At 41.8% G+C, this 19,589-nt stretch overlaps 1 protein-coding gene across 1 annotated transcript in view; it reads left to right on the top strand.

The window, feature by feature from the left end:
• Window positions 1–213: 213 nt before the first annotated feature.
• Window positions 214–19,589, top strand: part of LOC311053865 (dihydropyridine-sensitive L-type skeletal muscle calcium channel subunit alpha-1-like) — a 33,199-nt gene continuing 13,823 nt past the window's right edge. Inside the window, exons 1-20 of the mRNA XM_084069604.1 lie at window positions 214–601; window positions 3,101–3,206; window positions 7,878–8,017; window positions 8,413–8,546; window positions 9,251–9,403; window positions 9,961–10,166; window positions 10,595–10,698; window positions 10,902–11,041; window positions 11,161–11,236; window positions 11,418–11,578; window positions 12,028–12,253; window positions 12,559–12,766; window positions 13,237–13,357; window positions 14,061–14,175; window positions 14,989–15,082; window positions 15,338–15,407; window positions 17,303–17,435; window positions 17,909–18,038; window positions 18,162–18,221; window positions 18,461–18,567. Of these exons, the coding sequence (XP_083925730.1) occupies window positions 435–601; window positions 3,101–3,206; window positions 7,878–8,017; window positions 8,413–8,546; window positions 9,251–9,403; window positions 9,961–10,166; window positions 10,595–10,698; window positions 10,902–11,041; window positions 11,161–11,236; window positions 11,418–11,578; window positions 12,028–12,253; window positions 12,559–12,766; window positions 13,237–13,357; window positions 14,061–14,175; window positions 14,989–15,082; window positions 15,338–15,407; window positions 17,303–17,435; window positions 17,909–18,038; window positions 18,162–18,221; window positions 18,461–18,567 (2,651 nt within the window). The 5' untranslated portion in view covers window positions 214–434. The remainder of the gene's footprint in view (window positions 602–3,100; window positions 3,207–7,877; window positions 8,018–8,412; window positions 8,547–9,250; window positions 9,404–9,960; window positions 10,167–10,594; window positions 10,699–10,901; window positions 11,042–11,160; window positions 11,237–11,417; window positions 11,579–12,027; window positions 12,254–12,558; window positions 12,767–13,236; window positions 13,358–14,060; window positions 14,176–14,988; window positions 15,083–15,337; window positions 15,408–17,302; window positions 17,436–17,908; window positions 18,039–18,161; window positions 18,222–18,460; window positions 18,568–19,589) is intronic.

Here is a 19,589-nt window from a genome sequence, read left to right as displayed (position 1 = left end):
CCATCCTGCATTTTACCCCTTCACTGTGTTCTCCCCCCCCCCCCCCCCCCCCCCCAGCTAAACTCTCTCCCCCACCTCCTAACCCCACCCTCTCTGCCATCCCCAAGCATGGTCTACGGTCTATATTTAAACTAACGTCGGGGGCCAACTGCTCCTCCACTGACTTGGGGCGCCTATCACTTTTCCCTGCCTGCTGTACATTTGTGTCAGCCCTCAGCCAGGAGGAGAGGCTCTCTCTGCAAGTCAGTCGGGGGACAAAAGAAGAACAGGGGAGACAGGGAAGTGGAGGAGAGGGGCACATTCACTCGTGGACCAAAGGATTTGGAACCCAGGGGCCTTCACGGCACGGAGTTGTATTGTATCTCATTTGTTGGAATATTTTGCCAGTGGACGCATTTCTCCAGGATATAGGGTTTTCCTAAGGCGGCATCAAGATGGCAGACGCCAAGCCAATGAATGAGGAGGAGTTGAAGAAGAAGCAGAGGGAGAAGCTGAAAAAACTGCAGGCCACGGGGGGAAACCCTCGACCCGCCCGAACCCTCTTCATGTTTGGGCTCAAAAACCCTATACGCAAGGGGGCCATCAACTTTGTGGAGTGGAAGTATCCTTCTATTATCTCTCTCACACACACACACACACACACACACACACACACACACACACACACACACAGTTAACTGTAAACCAACCATCAGTCTTGGGCAAAGAACATTTTCAGTCCTGTTGAAGTCCAACTTAATCTGGGGGCGGAAATAGCCCATAGAGACTGTAGATCTGCTATCTTCTGCAAAGAGATTTCCCTGGGGGAACCCAGTCAATTAAGTACAGTATATAGGGTTGAAGTGGTTAAGAGTTATTAAAATCCTTTTAATTTTAGGATGTGCGCTGCTGAGCCTTTTAAAGGCACAGGGACTTTAAGATCGCTGAAAGATGTCACCTGTCTTTAATATTAGCAGAGCTTGTACACACAGAAAAGGTGTGAATGCCAGGTGGCAGGTTGACAGCTGCTTTGTAGACCAGCTGTGATCAGCATGGTCAAGCTCTCTTTCAAATGTCTGCTAAGGGCCTCCCCCGAGTGTTAAGACTTTTGTTATTTGTGAGGCTGCCCCACGTCCACGTAAAGCATGTAACCCCAGTTTTTCACTGTGAGGGCTGCTTAACCCTAATCTGTTTACAGCGGGCTGACAGAAACTATTAATTAAAGCCCTTTAATTTAGTGATAAGTAACCTGGCTGGTTGGCATTGTGCTTTTAATGTGGGAAAAAAGCTGCTCTGTGAGGCCTGTTGTTTGTCTGTGTGCCTCCTGTTGTGTGCCTCCTGTTGGGGGTTTCCATCCTGTTTTTAGTCTGAAGTCCATTCCCACTTTAAGCCGTGGTTATAGTTACTGTAGATCTGAAATAGATTAGATGTATGGTCTCGTTATTAGTGTGGCATCAGTATTCCAAAATAATTGTGAAGAATGCGTTGAATTGGCCGTGTTCATCTGGCAGTGGTCTTCATAGCTTTTGAAGCTATTTTGATTTATTTAGCTTTAGAACCATGTTTTCACCAGAGACTATCAACTATACTTTTTTATCAGTTTTACTGGATGTTGTACTATTGTGCATTGTCTAGTACTGTATGACCTGAAATTGCAGTCACGCACCACCAACTCAAGACAAAGTTTTATTGTAGTGGTGTAATCTCATTGCTATGTTTCCACAACCCAGGTATTGAGAGCCAAGGAATGTTCCAGAAATAGAATAAAACAACAAAGAATACTTATAAATGTGATATTGTTTTCTCCTAGCAATGCTGTTGACAGCCTTTGGGGAACAACATGTCACAGAGTGGAAATATCCAGTCTCTTTTCTTGATAAGTGGAGTGTTTTTAAAAAGCCTTGGTCATATTCTAGGGCTTTGCAGCTGTCCTGTGGCATCACAGGCTAGACATGATGCTGAGTTAGCAGGGGAATTCTATTAGGGTGCCCCCTATGGGTGGGAATTGACCTATACATTGGACAGAATTACACACACACACACACACACACACACACACACACACACACACACACACACACACACACACACACACACACACACACACACACACACATGCACACGCCAAGGCCTGCAATAGGAGATTGGTAGATTCTATAGTTGGAGTTTGAGAGGCCACAGTGTTGTTTGATAACAGGGATGCACAGCTGTGGAGCTGTTATAACACTATTATGAATGATGTGTTTTTAACTTTTTACCTCATGCAGACAATTAAATTAAATCACTCAGATAATGACATCATGGATCTAAAAATAGCGGGTGCAGTTGACACCTGTATGTTTTTTTGTGTTGTGCATGCATATATGCATTTAGACCAAACTTCAATGCATATTATGCAAATCCCAATACAACCAATATGTTGTCACATTTGAAGTCACATACTGTACATACAGGCTCATGTGCAGAAATAAAAATAAATGTATACACTGAGAAACTCCTTCCAGTTTAGTTTTTAATTATCCACCTTGTGTGATGTTTCGAGCCCTTTATATTTTCTTCCGACATACATTTTTGGGAAGCATGCCAACATGAAAAACTGATTTGCACAAATGAAAAAAAAGAAAAACACATCAAACATGTCTCTCCAGCATGTTGGATGTGGGTGGATGTGAGTAGGGGTGCAGCAATTCAAAATCGATTTAATCAATTATAAAAAAAAATCTATTTCAATTTTAATAGTAAAACATAATCGAATTCGGGGAAAATTTCGCTTTAAAAAAAAAAAAATACTTGCAAAAATAGCAGATCTACAAGCTCGCAATGCATCAGTCAACGTGTTGTGAGCTTGTAGATCTGCAATTTTAGCAATTTTTGTGCGACACTGTTGTATGATGAAGTATTACATAGGGCTCAAGTGGTTAATCAGACTAATCCATTTGGTTGATTATAAAAAGTAGGATTTATTTGCGATTATTAACAACTGACCAATCTTTTTTTCTCTCCAGTATTAATTTAATTGTAAAAGTAAGTAATTAATCGCTAAGAAAATAATGTATTGTTGCAGCCGACATGTCCTGTGTTACTGTATGTGGTTGTTCTGGTCCTTAACTGCTTCCTTCAGACCGTTTGAGATCATCGTCCTGCTGACCATCTTTGCCAACTGTGTGGCTCTGGCCGTCTTCCGGCCCATGCCTGAGGAGGACAGTAACAACACTAACACCAACCTGGTGAGCATGCATGTGGACACACACACACACACACACACACACACACACACACACACGTTTGTATTATTACTATGAGGACGTCAAATTTTCAGGATGGCATTGAAAATAGCAGAAAATAGTCGTGTTGTGAGCTTACTCAGCTTAGATGCATGATGTATTTAGTATTTAAGTTCTCTATTTTATGTCTCTTGAGGAGCCAAAACTCTTTCTCCAAATCAGTGGATAGATAAGCAGCTCTGCTCATCAAATGGACGTGTCTGTTTTGAGTCTGTTAAGTCAGACTCAAAAATTAAAAACTGCAAAATTCTACTATACTTGTGGGGGCATTTGGCCTTCACAAGTATACTGACACACGTACACACACACACACACACACACACACACACACACACACACACACGCACACACGCACACACGCACACACGCACACACGCACACACACACACACACACACACACACACGCTCGCGCGCACAATTACTTACAATTTAAGTGTTCTATTAGGAAATTATATTTCCAGTAAAAACTGCTTGGGGTTGTGGGCCCCATGACAACACAGCAGACTGGATTTATTATATTTAGGAAGCAACCAACCAAATCTGTGAACCATGACATCCTTGATGGCCCAGATCAGCCCAGGCTGATGATTAAAAAAAATAAATAATAAATAGTGAAAATAGCCAATCTACAAGCTAACAATGTGTCGCGAGCAACACTCTTGTATGATGAAATAGGGCATCAATTTACGGGGGGAAAAAACACGTTGAAATATGGACATTCAAGGTTTCTGCCAGACGATATACTCTTACCCAATCTTAAATATTGAAGTTCTTTATTTTCAGTGCATGGTTCGTTTACTAGCTCTGCTCACCAAATGGACATGTTTGTTTTGAGACTGTGAAGTCAGACTCTGCATATTAACACTATTAGCTACTGTGGTGTTTCAGCTGGTCGCTGGTAAATCCCCATGATCTCCACTGACTACATGCTTCCACCCCCTTCTCAACTCTTGTAGCCTTTATCTCAGAGCCAAATAATGTCCCAGGCTCTGGCACAATGCTTTATTGGGTTGTTGACTGACTGTGACAGCATGCTTTGTCCATCTCAAACATGACCTGCTGAATGAGAACGTATACAGAAATGCTGGCATTTTGTTTTTCAAATGGACATTTTGCAGTAAATATATATGGATGGTCAATGTTTGCTCTTACTTCATACTTGCGGTATGTGTAAGAGCATATGGCCAGTGTGTGAATATGGTCATTAACCCATTCAACACCGGGAACGCATTTGTGTAACCACTTTAACCATTATCTTTATTCGGCTATTAAAAAATAGCAGATCTACAAGCTCGTAGCACGTCACTTCGTGCCGCGCTACGAGTTTGTAGATCTGCTATTTTTGAAAAATGTGTGCAAATATCTTTTAAGCGAACATTTTTAACTCATATTTGCCTCTGGGGGGGTCCCTGGAACTAAATATTTTGAGATGGGGGTCCGCGGCCAAATACATATAATTTTGGGGGTCCTTGACATGAAAAAGTTTGAGAACCACCATTGACCAACATAAGTTTTTTTTAAACTGTTAGAAGATTTAGAAGACATTTGTAGAATCCCCAGAAGAAAAGATTTGAGTTACAAATGTTCACTTTAAAACATATATATTCAAAGATTTGCACACATTTTCATGATTATTTTTTTGCAGATCTACAAGCTCATATTTTAATGAGCTTGAGCTTGAATATCTGCTATCTTTGAATAGCCAAATAAATCTAAACATGACACATATCTTTCCCGGTCTACTGTAAATGCGTTAAGAAATGAAATGAAATTAAGTAGCTTATGTGTTGGTCAGGACTGTGGTTTTACCTCTTCCCTCTCTAGCTGGTTACAGTAGGTGTCTCAGAATGTCTCCTATAGACTAGTGTAAGGTTAGCCGGGTGGCAGGTGCTGCTGGCTCCCTGGATGTTCTTTGAAGCGTGCCCTGGAGTTTTTATATTTAGAACTCATAGGTGTGTGTATTGACGCTATCTCTGGGAGTCTGAGAGTTTGAGTAGAGCTCAATAATGGACAATAATGGCAGACATATGTTTGAGCGACAAAAAAAAAAAAACGTTTTAAGTTTATGAATGGGAGCAAACATTATACAGTATTGTACAGTAAGTGAGCACTTTTATTGACAAAGGGAATTTGGTTTAAAGCCAGACCGGTATTGGCCTTGCCAATATATCGCCTGTTATTTGCCTTTTTTGACATCTGTATTGCAATTATGCAGACGATGTGTCCTGGTTTTTAAACCACTTTCAAACTGGCGTCCCCATTTTGGGCATGCCATTATAAATGCCATAAAAAATAGTAGACCTACAAGCTCACAACGATGCGTCGTAAGCTTGTAGATTGTCTGTTTTTGAAAAACATGCAATAGGGCTTAAGTGGTTGAATAAAATACATTCTAGTTAAATGTTCTGAAAAATAAACTTTAATCAAGTCTTTTGTCTGTTTTTCTAATTGATTGGAACATTTTGCAACTTTTGACAGAATATCGGTCAAAGCATTGGTAATTGGTGGTCTAAGACTCTAAAATCAGGATTGGCATTGAACCCAAAGATCTGGCATGGGCCGGGCTCTAATATGTCATTGCCGAGGCAAAAAGGCCACATACAGTATGCTACGGCGGTGGATGTTTATACTGTTGGCCTTGAGGAGGGCTACACTGGTAGATAGAGATTCATCCACAAATTGCAAAGACGCAAGGTTTCACTTGGAGGTCTGTGACCCCACACTTAGGGGGCCTGACCTTCAGTGCGTGTGCCAACATTTCAGTGGGCCACAGTCTGCCCCTCAAATAGCATTCAATATACTTCACAATAACACACAACCCAATGTCAATTTGGATGATACAACACAGCCAGTTGACCCACACTCCATGCCAAATCCACCATGATATTAAATTTCCTCTGGACCTCATCCTGACCTCATTTCTTTACGAATCCTGCCACGGGCCCCAAACCTACCTCATCCCAAATCCCTCTGCGACTACTCAGTGAGTCATTCCAGAGATGTTAGGGGTGTAAGAAGAGCTAGGGGAGGATCCATTCCCCCCCCACATCAACCCCTGGCCCGATGCAGTCATATAACTAGACAGGCCCAAACAGCACCACCCTGTGGATGCAGGGGGTTGCCTTAGAGAGACCTCAGTCAAACCACTCCATGTAACCCAGTAGTTACTCATTAAATATGATGGCTCATACATTTTTTCCACTACTCCAGAGCGTAACACACACAGTTATGGGGTCAGCCCCATGTTCCTTCTGCCCTTTGTTCCCTCAGTTTAGGGTTGGGGTAGGGGTTTGGGTTAAGGCACGAGGGAACATAGTGCTGAGGGAACAAAGGTACTGTACTGTATATGCTCCGACAGTTACCCCTCTAGGATTAATTTGACTTGTTCTTATCTTTTCACTCAGTAAATGTATGTGTTAAGTTGTCTAAGTGAGATTGGCCAGGAATCTTAAATGAGGAGGAGAGACTGTGAAGTGTAAATTGATCTTCCTGCCGCCAAAACACTGTTTTATTTTATTTTGTATGATGAATGTCACTTCGAGTAGCAAAACCAAATACCACGGGGTCTATATCAAACTGGTTGCTTACTTGCTTCTCATCTTACCATGTTTGTACTGTAGTCAACTGTGAAGGGAGAAGATATGTTTTTCAAAACAAGTACACTGCTCCACTGTGTTTAATGATTTTGGAATGCAAAAATAGCGCCCTGCTTTTTTGGTTAATTCATTGATTGATTGATTTATTGATTGATTGAATACCTTATTAGCAAGTTTAGGAAACAGTATGGCAGTACAGTTCATTAGGTAATTTCTACTCGATTCATCAAGACATACATTACATATCAGCAACAACACTAAAAGCAATTCTACATACATTTACAGAAAAAAGTCTGTGGGGCGAGGGCCAGGGGCAGAGGATGCCACTCCCACAGGGCTCCTATGCCACAAAAATGGGGAATGCCCTACCAAAAGCCGTGAAGGAGTGTAAAACCCTACTCTCATTCAAAACCGCTCTATAAAAGAGGACCTACAGGTGGCTGCAATTCGAAACTGGCCCCTGTAAAAGTCAAAACCTATTGGTAGTAGAGCATGTCACATTTTGGTGGCAGAGTGGTATGCATTTTACTCTGAGTTTGAGCCGAATATATCTAGCTGTTGATGTTTACACGCATGCACGCACGCACGCCGTCGCCGCACGCCGCACGCACGCACGCCGCACGCACGCACGCACGCACGCACGCACGCACGCACGCACGCACGCACGCACGCACGCACGCACGCACGCACGCACGCACGCACGCACGCACACACACACACACACACACACACACACACACACACACACACACACACACAGTATATATACGGATGCACACTCAAGACTGTGTGTGTGTGCACCTTTTTTATTCATAACCTTTTTTATTAATTACAAAACACTGCTAAAATCTTTCTCTTGGAAAACAACTCAAATGCCAAAGGTTTCTATGACTCCTCCAATCCGCTTATTGTTCGCTGTCTTCAGCATTTGGATATATTTCTTGTAACTTTATGTGTAATATACAAATGAGATAATGTGATTATCTCATTCCCTGGTCATTTGTTTTTGTCTTTCAGGAGAGTCTAGAGTATATTTTCTTGGTCATCTTCACTGCAGAATGCTTTGCGAAGATAGTGGCGTATGGGCTCGTATTCCACGAGGGGGCCTATTTACGGAACTGTTGGAACATATTGGACTTCGTCATCGTCTTCATGGGGTAAGATGAGCTCTGGGCTGCACATCGCCAGCCCTCTCTACACAGCCAGAGGCCATTGGACACCCCTGGTCACCCCTTGACCAAAGAACTTTTTTTCTTTTTCAGCTGAAAAATTGTATTGTTAAAAGTGAAATGATATACTTCGTTGACCGGGGCCCCCCAGGGCTCTATACTTGGCCCCCTCCTTTTTTCTCTCTATACCAAATCTCTTCGGCAAAAATAATTGTTGCTCGGTTAACTTTGCCAAATGTTCGCCCATTTATGACATGCCCCGAATATGGATGCTAGGCTTCATTTGTACATTTATCAAGTAATACCTAAATTGTGTGCATACAATCAAATGTGACAGTTGTTGATAGCTAAATCACTGATAGCTTCATTGTGTTTTCTCACAGCCTATTCACCTTTGTCTTGGACACCATCAACATGATCATGGGTATTGAACCGGAGAAGGGCGGGGGATTTGACATGAAGGCCCTGAGAGCTTTCAGAGTTCTGAGACCCCTACGCCTGGTCTCTGGAGTCCCCAGTAAGTATCTGCACCTTAATACAGTACAGTACTGCAGATAGAACAACTAAACCTGGCTTTTTTGAGTGGTGCCAACCACTCCTACATTTGACCGTGTGTGTGTGTGTCTGTCCGTCCGTGTGTTTGCGGGCGGCCTCAACATGTTTGTGTCTGGCCTCAACAGCTGCAGCTGATTGCAACACAAAGATTCAACCAGTTACACTAATTAAACACAAACAGGAGTGCAACACATGCCCATAATGAACTCATCAAAGGCTCCACTCACTTCACACTGGGTGTGATTTGTTTTACAGTTCTGTCCACGTGGAAGCTTATAACATTTTTATGATTCATTTATGTATTATTCTTAAAGACTTTCTTTGCTTCAGTATTATAGGTTGAAATGTCTCTCTCTTCTAAATGATTCCTGTCGATATTTATTTTCCTTTTTTCTTTTGTGTGTGAAACTACATAGTCAGACAGTTGCAAACTGAGTGTGAAGATGTGTGAGATTATTATTTATAACTGAAATAGGACAGTGTCTGTGGGTTGTATCAATATTGAACCAATAGAAAGTATTAACAAGAGCTTGTGACTAAATAATAGCTACGTTGGATCAATTGGAACACTTTTTTTTTCATTTCCTGAAAAGTATCAGTTTTGGACATACAAGGTTTCCACCTGGCAGCGACGATAAGTAACTGTGTTTTACCGTTCTCCTCCAGGTCTACAGGTAGTTATGAACTCCATCCTCAAAGCCATGCTTCCTCTGATACATGTCGGTCTACTAGTCTTCCTGCTGGTCACCATCTACGCCATCGTGGGCTTGGAACTCTTCAAGTGCAAGATGCACAAAACCTGCTACTATACTGGCACAGGTACATCAACAAGGGCCTTTATGGGCACATGATAATGCAGTCTCAAAGTGGGGTCCGGGGACCCCCCCCCAGGGGTCCTTGAGGGGGTTCCAGGGGGTCCTCTGCAAAATGTGTTAATATCGCATCGGAATCAAGTTGAACGACTTTAACCTATTATTTTAAAATAGCCGGTCTACAAGCTCACAATGCGTCGTGAGCCTGTAGATCTGCTATTTAAAAGAAATCACGAATTAATATAAATATAAAATTAATAATATAATAAAAACATTTTAATAACACAAATCTTGTATCGGGGTCGTGGGCACAAAATATTTTCAGATGGGGGTCCGTGGCCAATTACATATTAATTCTGGGGTACTTGACATGATAAAGTTTGAAAACCACTGAGATAATTATAATAATAATAATCAACATCCACCTCTACATGTTACTATCACCATCACTTTCCCTGTTAAAATGTGTTGAGTACAACCAACCAACCAACGTACAACCAAGCTAAAGATATTCAAGTTAAAGAATACAGTACCAAGAGCCTTACGGTATATTCTATCTTCTAGACATCTATGCCACAGCAGAGAATGAGCTGCCGGCCCCATGTGCCCAGGCTGGAAATGGCCGGCGCTGCCTCATCAACGGCACAGAGTGCAGGCCGGGCTGGGAGGGCCCAAACAACGGTATCACCCACTTTGACAACATTGGCTTTGCCATGCTCACCGTCTTCCAGTGTATCACCATGCAGGGATGGACAGAAGTGCTCTACTGGGTGAGTGACAACAACCCTCCTTCCTTCTTTCCTCAACCCATTAAGACCTGAGACAGATTCTATAAAACGGCTTCTAAATCAGTAGTTCTAGCACTTTCAAGATTTTTCAAAAATGTTCAAAAATAGCAGATGTACAAGCTTGCAGCGCGGCACGAAGTGAGGTTGTATATCTGCTATTTTTAAATGGCCAACGCAAAAAATCTAAAATGACTCGGATGCTTTCACGGTTTTAATAGGTTAAATTAGTTTGTGACAAATTTGGAAATCATTATTCCTTTTTCCACTTGCCCTATGCACTCAATTAAGGCATATACAGAAAATACTTCAGCTGAAGATTTGTCAACTTTTAGGTGCGATCGTGGAAAGCAAGAGTTTGTCAAAGGAAATCTGTTTGTAACTGAGAGTAATGATCCACTTTTGTCTTTCAGGTGAATGATGCGATTGGGAATGAGTTTCCCTGGCTCTACTTTGGCCCACTTATTCTAGTGGGCTCCTTCTTTGTGCTCAATCTAGTCCTGGGTGTGCTCAGCGGGTAGGACCTCTTTCTCTCTCTCTCTCTCGCTCTCTTGCTCTCGATCTCGCTCTCTCTCTCTCTCTCTCTCTCTCTCTCTCTCTCTCTCTCTCTCTCTCTCTCTCTCTCTCTTTCTCTCTCTACCCTCTCTATTTTCTACTGTAGTTCTTTCACAGAAAATTGAGAATCACGCTGATCACCATCCCTCTGTTTTGCTTAACTAGAGAGTTTACCAAAGAACGAGAGAAGGTGAGGTGTCGCGGAGAGTGGCAGATGTTACGAGAAACCCAGCAGTTGGACGAGGACCTGCACGGCTACATGGAGTGGATCACTCATGCCGAGTTCCTGGATGAGGACAAAGATGGTAAAGAACACGATAAACCCACCTTAAACCCCTATACATCCAATGCCCCCCCCCCCCCTTCTTTATCCCGTCCTTTTTAGAGATGTATTCATTAACTTCAATCTTTCTACTCTTGTCAGGTCTCCTGCCGTTGATCAGTGATGGTGAAACAGACAGCCTCTATGGCCTGGAGGACAAGAAATATCTTTACTACTAGTGAGTCTGTTGCCGTTTTGGTCCTTCATTCACACGATGAAGGTCGTATGACAGTGTCAAGTTTTTTGTTTTTTTTTACATTGAAATTTGTTTTGACATTTTTGTTCATGACTATTGTGTAAATGCATCTCTACTGTGAACTGGCATATGCTAATATTTCATATGTACTGTCTATGTGTAGTCGCCTGGGCCGACGCTGGAACCGTTTCTTCAGGATGAAGTGTCTGATTTATATTAAGACCAAGAAGTTTTATTGGGGGGTGATGATCCTGGTCCTCATCAACACATTGTGCCTAGCTACAGAACACCACAACCAGTCTGAGTCGCTGACCATGTTTCAAGGTTTGTCATAAATATTATTATTATTTGTAATGACCTTATTAGGGGAAATTCCGTTTTTTTCTCTGTGTGTGTGTGTGTGTGTGTGTGTGTGTGTGTGTGTGTGTGTGTGTGTGTGTGTGTGTGTGTGCGTGTGCGTGCGTGTGTGCGTGCGTGTGTGCGTGCGCTGTAGCCCCGAAGCTAAGTTCACCCAGCGGCTACTGATCCCATAGCCCGTAGCCATGACAACAGAGCCCATAGCCCGTGGGCTCTGTTGGCTTGTGGATCTGCTAGTTTCGATGCTTTTGTGTGACGCTGTAGTAGTATGATGAAGTAGGGCGCTAATTTATGAAAGAACACAAAAGGTTAGAATATGGAGATAAGAGGCTTCTGCCCGACAGCAACAGTATGCAGTCTGTAACTGCTGTATCCCGTGTCCATCTGCTTGTCTCTTTCCCGTCTCTCCTCACCAGACGTTGTCACCAGGCTGCTGCTGGTGTTGTTCTGCGTGGAGATGTTCATGAAGATCTACGCGCTGGGTCCCAGGACCTGCTTCATGTCCCTGTTCAATCGCTTTGACTTCTTTGTGGTGTTATGTTCCATCCTGGAGATGATCCTGTTGTCCCTGGACGCTGTGTCTCCGCTAGGCATCTCCATCCTCAGGTGCATCAGGCTGCTGAGGTTCCTCAAGGTCACCAAGTAAGTAACCTGCAGTTGTGCTGCAAACAGCACAACTGCATTTTCTCTCTTTTTCTCTACTTTGTTTATTGGGTTTTCACAGGAGTATTCATTGTATACAAACAGTTATTATGTAGAGAATAACTTAATTCTGTGTCAAAATTATGAAGTTACAAATTGCCTTACACCGTGACCCAGATAGCTCACAACAAAGTGGCCTAATGCATATCAAGCTGGAGGTCCTTGAAATGAAAAGGGTTGAGAATCACTGTAATAATGGCTAGTTTCAGTCATACTCTGGTAACGCCTCTCTCCTCTCTCCCCAGATACTGGAAACCTCTCAGTAATCTAATAGCCTCCCTCCTCAACTCTGTGCGCTCCATCGCCTGCCTCCTCCTGCTCCTATTCCTCTTCATCGTCATCTTCTCCCTCCTGGGCATGCAGGTGTTTGGGGCGAAGTTAAATTTCCTTGACAGCAAACACAGACGCAGCAACTTCGACAACTTCCCCCAGGCCCTCATCACTGTATTCCAGGTGAGGGACTAAATAAAATCTGTGTTTCCTAAACATTGTGAACCATGGTTGTGTCATGGACCGTTTTGTATGGGCCGTGAGTAAATATCTGTTTTTTAAAAAGTTGTTTTAACGTTTGTTTTTACCATTCCTACAAAACAATATATATAATGTCCTTCAAAATGTAAAAAATATTTTTTTTCTCAGAAATGTTTTTTTTCTCCAATATAGTATATATTTTTTCAATTATTATTTCAATATTTCATTTGCGCATATTGTTCTTATTGTGCAGCTTTCAGTTATTGTTTTTGGTATCTTATAATCTTCCAAGAGATGGGTCTTACTCGTAAGACTTACTTATTATTCAGTTCAGTTCATTCATTCAATTTGTTAGTTTATTCATTCATGCGTATAGCTTATTTGTTGTGTGCTGTACTGCTGCTAGTTTAGTACTATCTCTCATCCCTTTTGTTGACACTTCCCTGTCCCAGGTCCTAACAGGAGAGGGCTGGAACACTGTTATGTACACTGGCATCAGAGCCCACGGAGGCCCTGCTTTCCCTGGAATCCTGGTCAGCATCTACTTCGTCATCCTCTATCTCGTAGGTCACTGTATCCTCTCTGTGCACTGCAGTACAATTCATAACAGCTACAACAGTGTTTAAACTGTAGCACTCAACTCTACCAGGAGTTAAAACTGCAATTGTCCAGTTATTTTAATTCAGGTATCAAAATATACTTAAAGTACCAAAAGTAAAAGTATCGAAATGTTTGAAAATAGCCGATCTACATGCTCACAACGCGTCGCAATGCGACGCGTTGTGAGCATGTAGATCGGCTATTTTCAAATAGCCTAGGTATAAAATAGGTCGAAAGTGGTTAATGTTGTATATTTTATACAATAATTTATATCTGTAAAGTAACTAGTAACTAAAGATTTCAAATAATTGTAGTGGAGTAAAAGTACAATAATTGTCTCTAAGATGTAGTGGAGTAAAAGTACTGACTTATATGGAGCCAATCATTTGATGACCAGCAGACCGGTAGGTAGCGGTTCCGGTAGGAGATACAAAGGAGACTCTTTGTGTCTCCTACTGTAACCGGTCAACAAATTATTACAAAAAAATATCCATGAATTCAAGTCTCCATGGGTTGACTAATCGATAGGAAAAAATGACATTTTGGGGTGAACTATCCCTTTAAGTACAGTACTTGAGTACATGTACTTCGTTACTTTACATCACTGGGCGACAGTATTTTATTTTTGTTGTCACCGTCATTGATGTTTGTTCTTCCTGAGCTGGTTTGCGCCCAGACATCCTCCTCAACGTGTTCCTGGCCATCGCCCTGGACAACCTGGCCCAGGCTGAGAGCTTGACCGCAGCCCAGAAGGAGAAGGCTGAGCAGAAGTTGGTGAAGCAGTTGAAGAGGTAAGAAGAACATTCGGTCAAAATTGTCGATCTACAAGCTCTGCAATTTTGTTGATCCACTATTTTTGCCAAAGAGATTGGGTCTAGAGCAGAAAAAGGAGGGGGCCTATAGCATAGAGAGCCAGTGCTGTAAGTCATTGGTTCTCAAAGTGGGGTCTGGGGACCCCCAGGGGTCCTTGGGGGGGTACCAGAGGGTCCCCAGCAAAGTTAGTTAATAAAGCGTCACAATCATTTTAACCCCTTTATCCATATTTCATACTTTGGCTATTCAAAAATAGCAGACATACAAGCTCATAGCGCGGCACCGAGTGCCGCGATATGAGCTTTTAGATCTGCTAAAAGTGTTTTCGTTAAAAAGTTAAAGCTCTATTATTCGGATACTAATCATTGTTATAGAGTGTTTGTTCAGTAACAAGGGTCTCCCTGCCTCTCTTTAGTAAACAGTAAACACTAAATTCATCCAATCAGGAGAGACAACCCTAAAAAGATAATTAATCAGCTTTGCGTTCCAGTTCCAGTTTTGTCTGCTCATTTATTCGTTTTGATCACTTCCATTTTCACTTGTTTATCCTGTATGGCTCTCCTGATTGGATGAAATTGGTATCCCGGCATGAAAATATATTTTCTGTGTACTAAAGAGCTGAAGAGAACGGAAGGCCTGTGTGTCACTGAACAAATGTAGTTAGTTTCTATCAAAATATAGAGCTATGTAAACCCTTATTTTAAGAAAATGTACAGCACCTTTAACACTTGTACAATGTTTTTGTCAAAGCTCCACTGAGTCCGCTCTCCTGTCCATGTTTATTCCTCCAGAAAGATGCCTGAGAAGACGGATGAAGAGAGGGAGAGGATAGCTAAGAAACTTGCAGAGGGCAAGAAAGTTGAGGCCCTGCCCACCACAGACAACGTTAGTACAGCAGTTCTCCTTTCATACACCATGTTAACTCTGAGCACCACCACAATATCCTAAGTGTTAATTTAACTCTGAGAGCGTACAAATGGAACCATGGTTCCATTTGTACGCTCTCGGGAGTTAGAGACCTGTAAGCGTCCATTTAGTTCCATTTGTACACTTTCACATTTAAATTAAAACGTCAGGTTTTCCATGCAAATACTCCATACTTATACGGATGCTTCCCTTTTCAACTTTTTCAACTTTCAGCTAAAAATCGATGAGTTTGAGTCCAATGTGAATGAAGTGAAGGATCCCTTCCCCCCAGCAGACTTCCCAGGTAAAAAATGAAAACGAAAAACAAATCTCAAACTCCTTTGCTTGTTGGTTGTCACAAATGCTGAAGTCATTGAACGGGCTGCATTGTAGCCCAAGCTGATGGCTGTTCAGATGTTCATGATAAGGGAGGAGCTGTTAGGGGTTAAGTGTCTTGCTCAGCGGCACTTCGACGCATAGACGTGGGTGGGCTGGGAGGCAAACTGGTGACCTTCTGATTACCAGATAGCCTCTCTAACACTACTCTTGTTGCAGTTATAATTATAGTAGCACATCATTATTATTAGACCCAGTTAATTCCCTAGTGCATTTATAGTCAGAGTCTAAAGTTAGGCTATTTTCACATACTCTGGCCACTACCATATACAGCCTACTGTACAAGTCGTAGTTTCCTTTACAAGAATCAAGAATCAACATGGATTATTTGTCACTCACTCACATGCAGCAAAATGGTGGTAAAGCAGCACCAGCTAACAGCTACAGTAACTCCAGTAACAGGAGTGCTATAGGTCTATTTGTTTCTCTGGTCTCTGTGATACTATAACAGGCTATCACTGTGAGCTTGTGTCAAGAGAAGAATATTCACCATACTTTTGAAATGCACAAAATATTTATACAGTTTGTATGCATTCTGAAAACCCGGAAGTGAGTTCGTAATGGATTCCCTCGCTAGATTTCCACTGCTGTTTTTTCCCCATAGGGTTTTAAAGTTTATGCAGAGAATACGATCTGTGGTTAAAATAAGCCTTTGAGAGTTTCAAGTTTTGTTGTAAAATGTGTTGATTTGTAGAGATTATCTTGTTCAACTAAACATGTGAATATCATAAGCCTGTGTTGTGGTGCAAAGCTTAATGTTCTTAATTTAATGCCCAATGTAAACATTTTCATTTGAAATGTGCTTTGAGTGACAGCTCCATGGTGAGAGGAACTTCTGAGCTGAGCCTAATTTATGCTCCGCCACATGACAGCGTCATGCGCCCAAAATAGCCGACCTACAGTACAAGCTCACAATGCGCCGCAGTTATGCAATGATGTATGAACATTGGTGGAAGAAGTACACAGATTTTTTTACAGTTTCTAAGTAGCAATATCACAATATAAAAATACACTTACAAGTAGAAGGCCAGTATTAAAAATTTGACTTGAGTAAAAGTACAAAAGTATTGACATTAAAATATACTTACAGCATCTACAAGCTTACAACATGTCGCAATGCGTTGGGAGCATGTAGAACGGCTATTTACAAATAGGCAAAGTGTAAAATTGGTGTGGGGCGTCGGGCGGAAACATGTCCAAAACTGTTACTTTTCAGGATTCAAATTCCAAAACAATGAAAGTAGCAGATCTACAAGCTTAAAACGTGTCCGTGTTTCGAGCTTGCAGATCTGCTACTTTTTTTAAAGATTTTTTTGGGGGCTTTTATGCCTTTATTGATAAGACAGTAGGCTGACAGGAAATGGGGAGAGAGATGGGGAGTAACATGCAGCAAAGGCCGATAGGAACGGGACTCGAACCCGTGACCCGCTGTCAGGCTATACCGAGGCTTGGTGCCTGCCTATGCCAAGCGGCCCAGGCCTGCTTTTGATGTTTTTGCGTGACGCTGTAGTGTGATCAAGTAGGGAGGACGTAGAGCCTCTGTCCCCCTTCCTGCTAACAGGCGCCGCCCTAGCCTGTACAACTACAAATTACAGTTACATTCATTTACGAAAAAAACAAAGTTAGAATATGGCTTGTGAATGTGCTTGGTTACTTTCCTCCACTGAGTACAGTATGAATGGGGCTTTGACCTACCACTGAGTACAGTATGTGAATGGGGCTTTGGCCTACCACTGAGTACAGTATGAATGGGGCTTTGGCTTACCAAAAGACTGACCACCTGCACGTCACTCTGCACCACAGGTGACGACGAAGAGGAGGAGCCAGAAATCCCCATTAGCCCCCGGCCTCGACCAATGGCTGACCTGCAGCTGAAGGAGGAGGCGGTGCCCTTGCCTCAGGCCAGCTCCTTCTACATCTTCAGCCCTACGAACAAGTGAGAACCACCCAGTATCATGTACTGTACTCACTGCTGTGCTTCATTAGCAAAACCACTGACTTCAAGTTTAGCCACTTTATACCTGCCGTCCCTATTGGGCATGTCATTACAGGCGGAAATGTTAAATAAATCTAAAATAGCAGATCTACAAGCTCACATGTTGCGAGCTTGTAGATTAAAAAAAAATGTTATTATACAACTTAAGCGGTTAAATAAAAGTTAATAATAAAAGTAGTATCATATAATAAATAAAAGTTCAGTTTGTGTTTTTATTTATTTATCTATCAACAAGTTAATTCTGTTTATTTGCAATTTTTGTATTTCATTTTCGGATTTTAAGTTACATGTTCTCAAACAGAAACTGTACTCTTAAGTCTTTTGTTGCTAATTTACCATACACAAGGACAATACACAAACAATGTACTGTGATACAATTCATTTGTGTGTGTGTGTGTGTGCGTGTGGATTAGGATCCGCAAACTGAGCTTCAAGATCATCAATGCCTCGTCATTCACCAACTTGATCCTCCTGTTCATTCTACTCTCCTCCATCTCGCTGGCCGCAGAGGACCCCATTGACCCCAAATCCCCTAGAAACCAGGTGATGTCCAGGGAAATCTCAATAGAACCCGTTTTGTAAATGCGCGATACTGTAAATGGATTCTTAATGTATCTATAACTAATAACTATAACTAATATGATAACTGTGTGCCCTTCTTCTTAGATCCTGTCATATGCCGACATTGTCTTCACCAGTGTGTTCACCATTGAGATCATACTGAAGGTAAACCCTGCATGGAAGGCGATTTAGTTTTTATATGTCTACTGATGTGGCTTGGATAATTTCTACGTAATATATAACAAGAACGACTTTGGAAAACCCAGACTCCGTGGTGGTGGGCAGCTACTTTACCACTGCGACACCCCAGTGCCCGTTGTTCTCCTTTCATTTAAACCCAAGTCCAGTTCCTGTGTAAGATGCAAGATGATGTAATGTTCACATATGTTATATGTGACCAACAGATGACGGTGTATGGAGCGTTCATGCACGAGGGATCCTTCTGTCGTAACTCCTTCAACATCCTGGATCTGATTGTGGTCACAGTCTCCCTGGTCTCAATGTTTGCCGAGTGAGTTCAAGTTTTGACGTAGCCACAATTTCACAGGGATTTATTATACTACATATTTCCTTTTACTTTATTTGTTTGTTTAGACGGGACACCGCATATTAATGAACAGTGCATATCAATGTAATGTAAATGCACTGGATTTAGCAAAGATGCGGCTTTACATCCACAGTCCCCACAAAAAAACACTAAACAAAAACAGGCAGAAAGTGGAGTACATTACTCCACTTTTTGTGGTCACATAGCTTTTTCAAAGCTATGTGACTTATCTACATAAGTCACATAGCTTTGAATAGAGCACTTTTTGTGCTCTGTTTTACACAGGGAAAACAGAGCATAAAACGTAAATACAAGAACAAAGGTACAAAACAGGTACAAAAGCTGCAAAGTATATCTATTTAAGGCTAAGACTAAAATAAGTTCCACTTGGCTTGTGTAGTATTGCACTAAGAAAATAGCAGCATTTTAGAGGGCAATATATATTTGTATCCTAAAGTGAATTGTGTATAAAGTGCAGTATTGCTTTCAAGTAGTACAAGATACGTTTGTCAAATAGAGTGTCCGATTATGAATGGTCGCAAGTTTGGTTATCAAGTAACCATTTTTTAGATTGTACTTAAAGGATGGAAAAGTGGGACAATCTCTTATGGCCAATGGAAGTTTGAACAACCCTGTACTGTGAGGACATTTTGTCCGAATGTGGTTAGCCTGTGCTGCACTTCGCAATCCCCTCTAGTGGTTGACCTAGTGCTGATTCCTCTATCAGGCTTTCTGCAGTTTATTCTTTATTCAAGTCCCAACCTTCTGAACTACAGTAGCAATATCTCACACTTGTGTCGCACTAAAGTAGTGAAAATAGCAGATCTATAAGCACACATTTCAATTCAGAATAAATTATAATAAAAAAGGAATGGTTTTGTACATAAGAGATTTCTACTGGACACCAATGATATATACAGCAACTGGTTGGTGGAGTCATACAAACTGCGATGCTGTATTTCTAGTTTTTTTGCACAACTGAGTGT

The sequence above is a fragment of the Gymnoscopelus microlampas genome (assembly GCF_963454915.1).
Source record: "Gymnoscopelus microlampas genome assembly, chromosome: 10".
Taxonomy (NCBI): Eukaryota; Metazoa; Chordata; class Actinopteri; order Myctophiformes; family Myctophidae; genus Gymnoscopelus; species Gymnoscopelus microlampas.
This window is presented reverse-complemented; position numbering and strand designations above follow the sequence as displayed.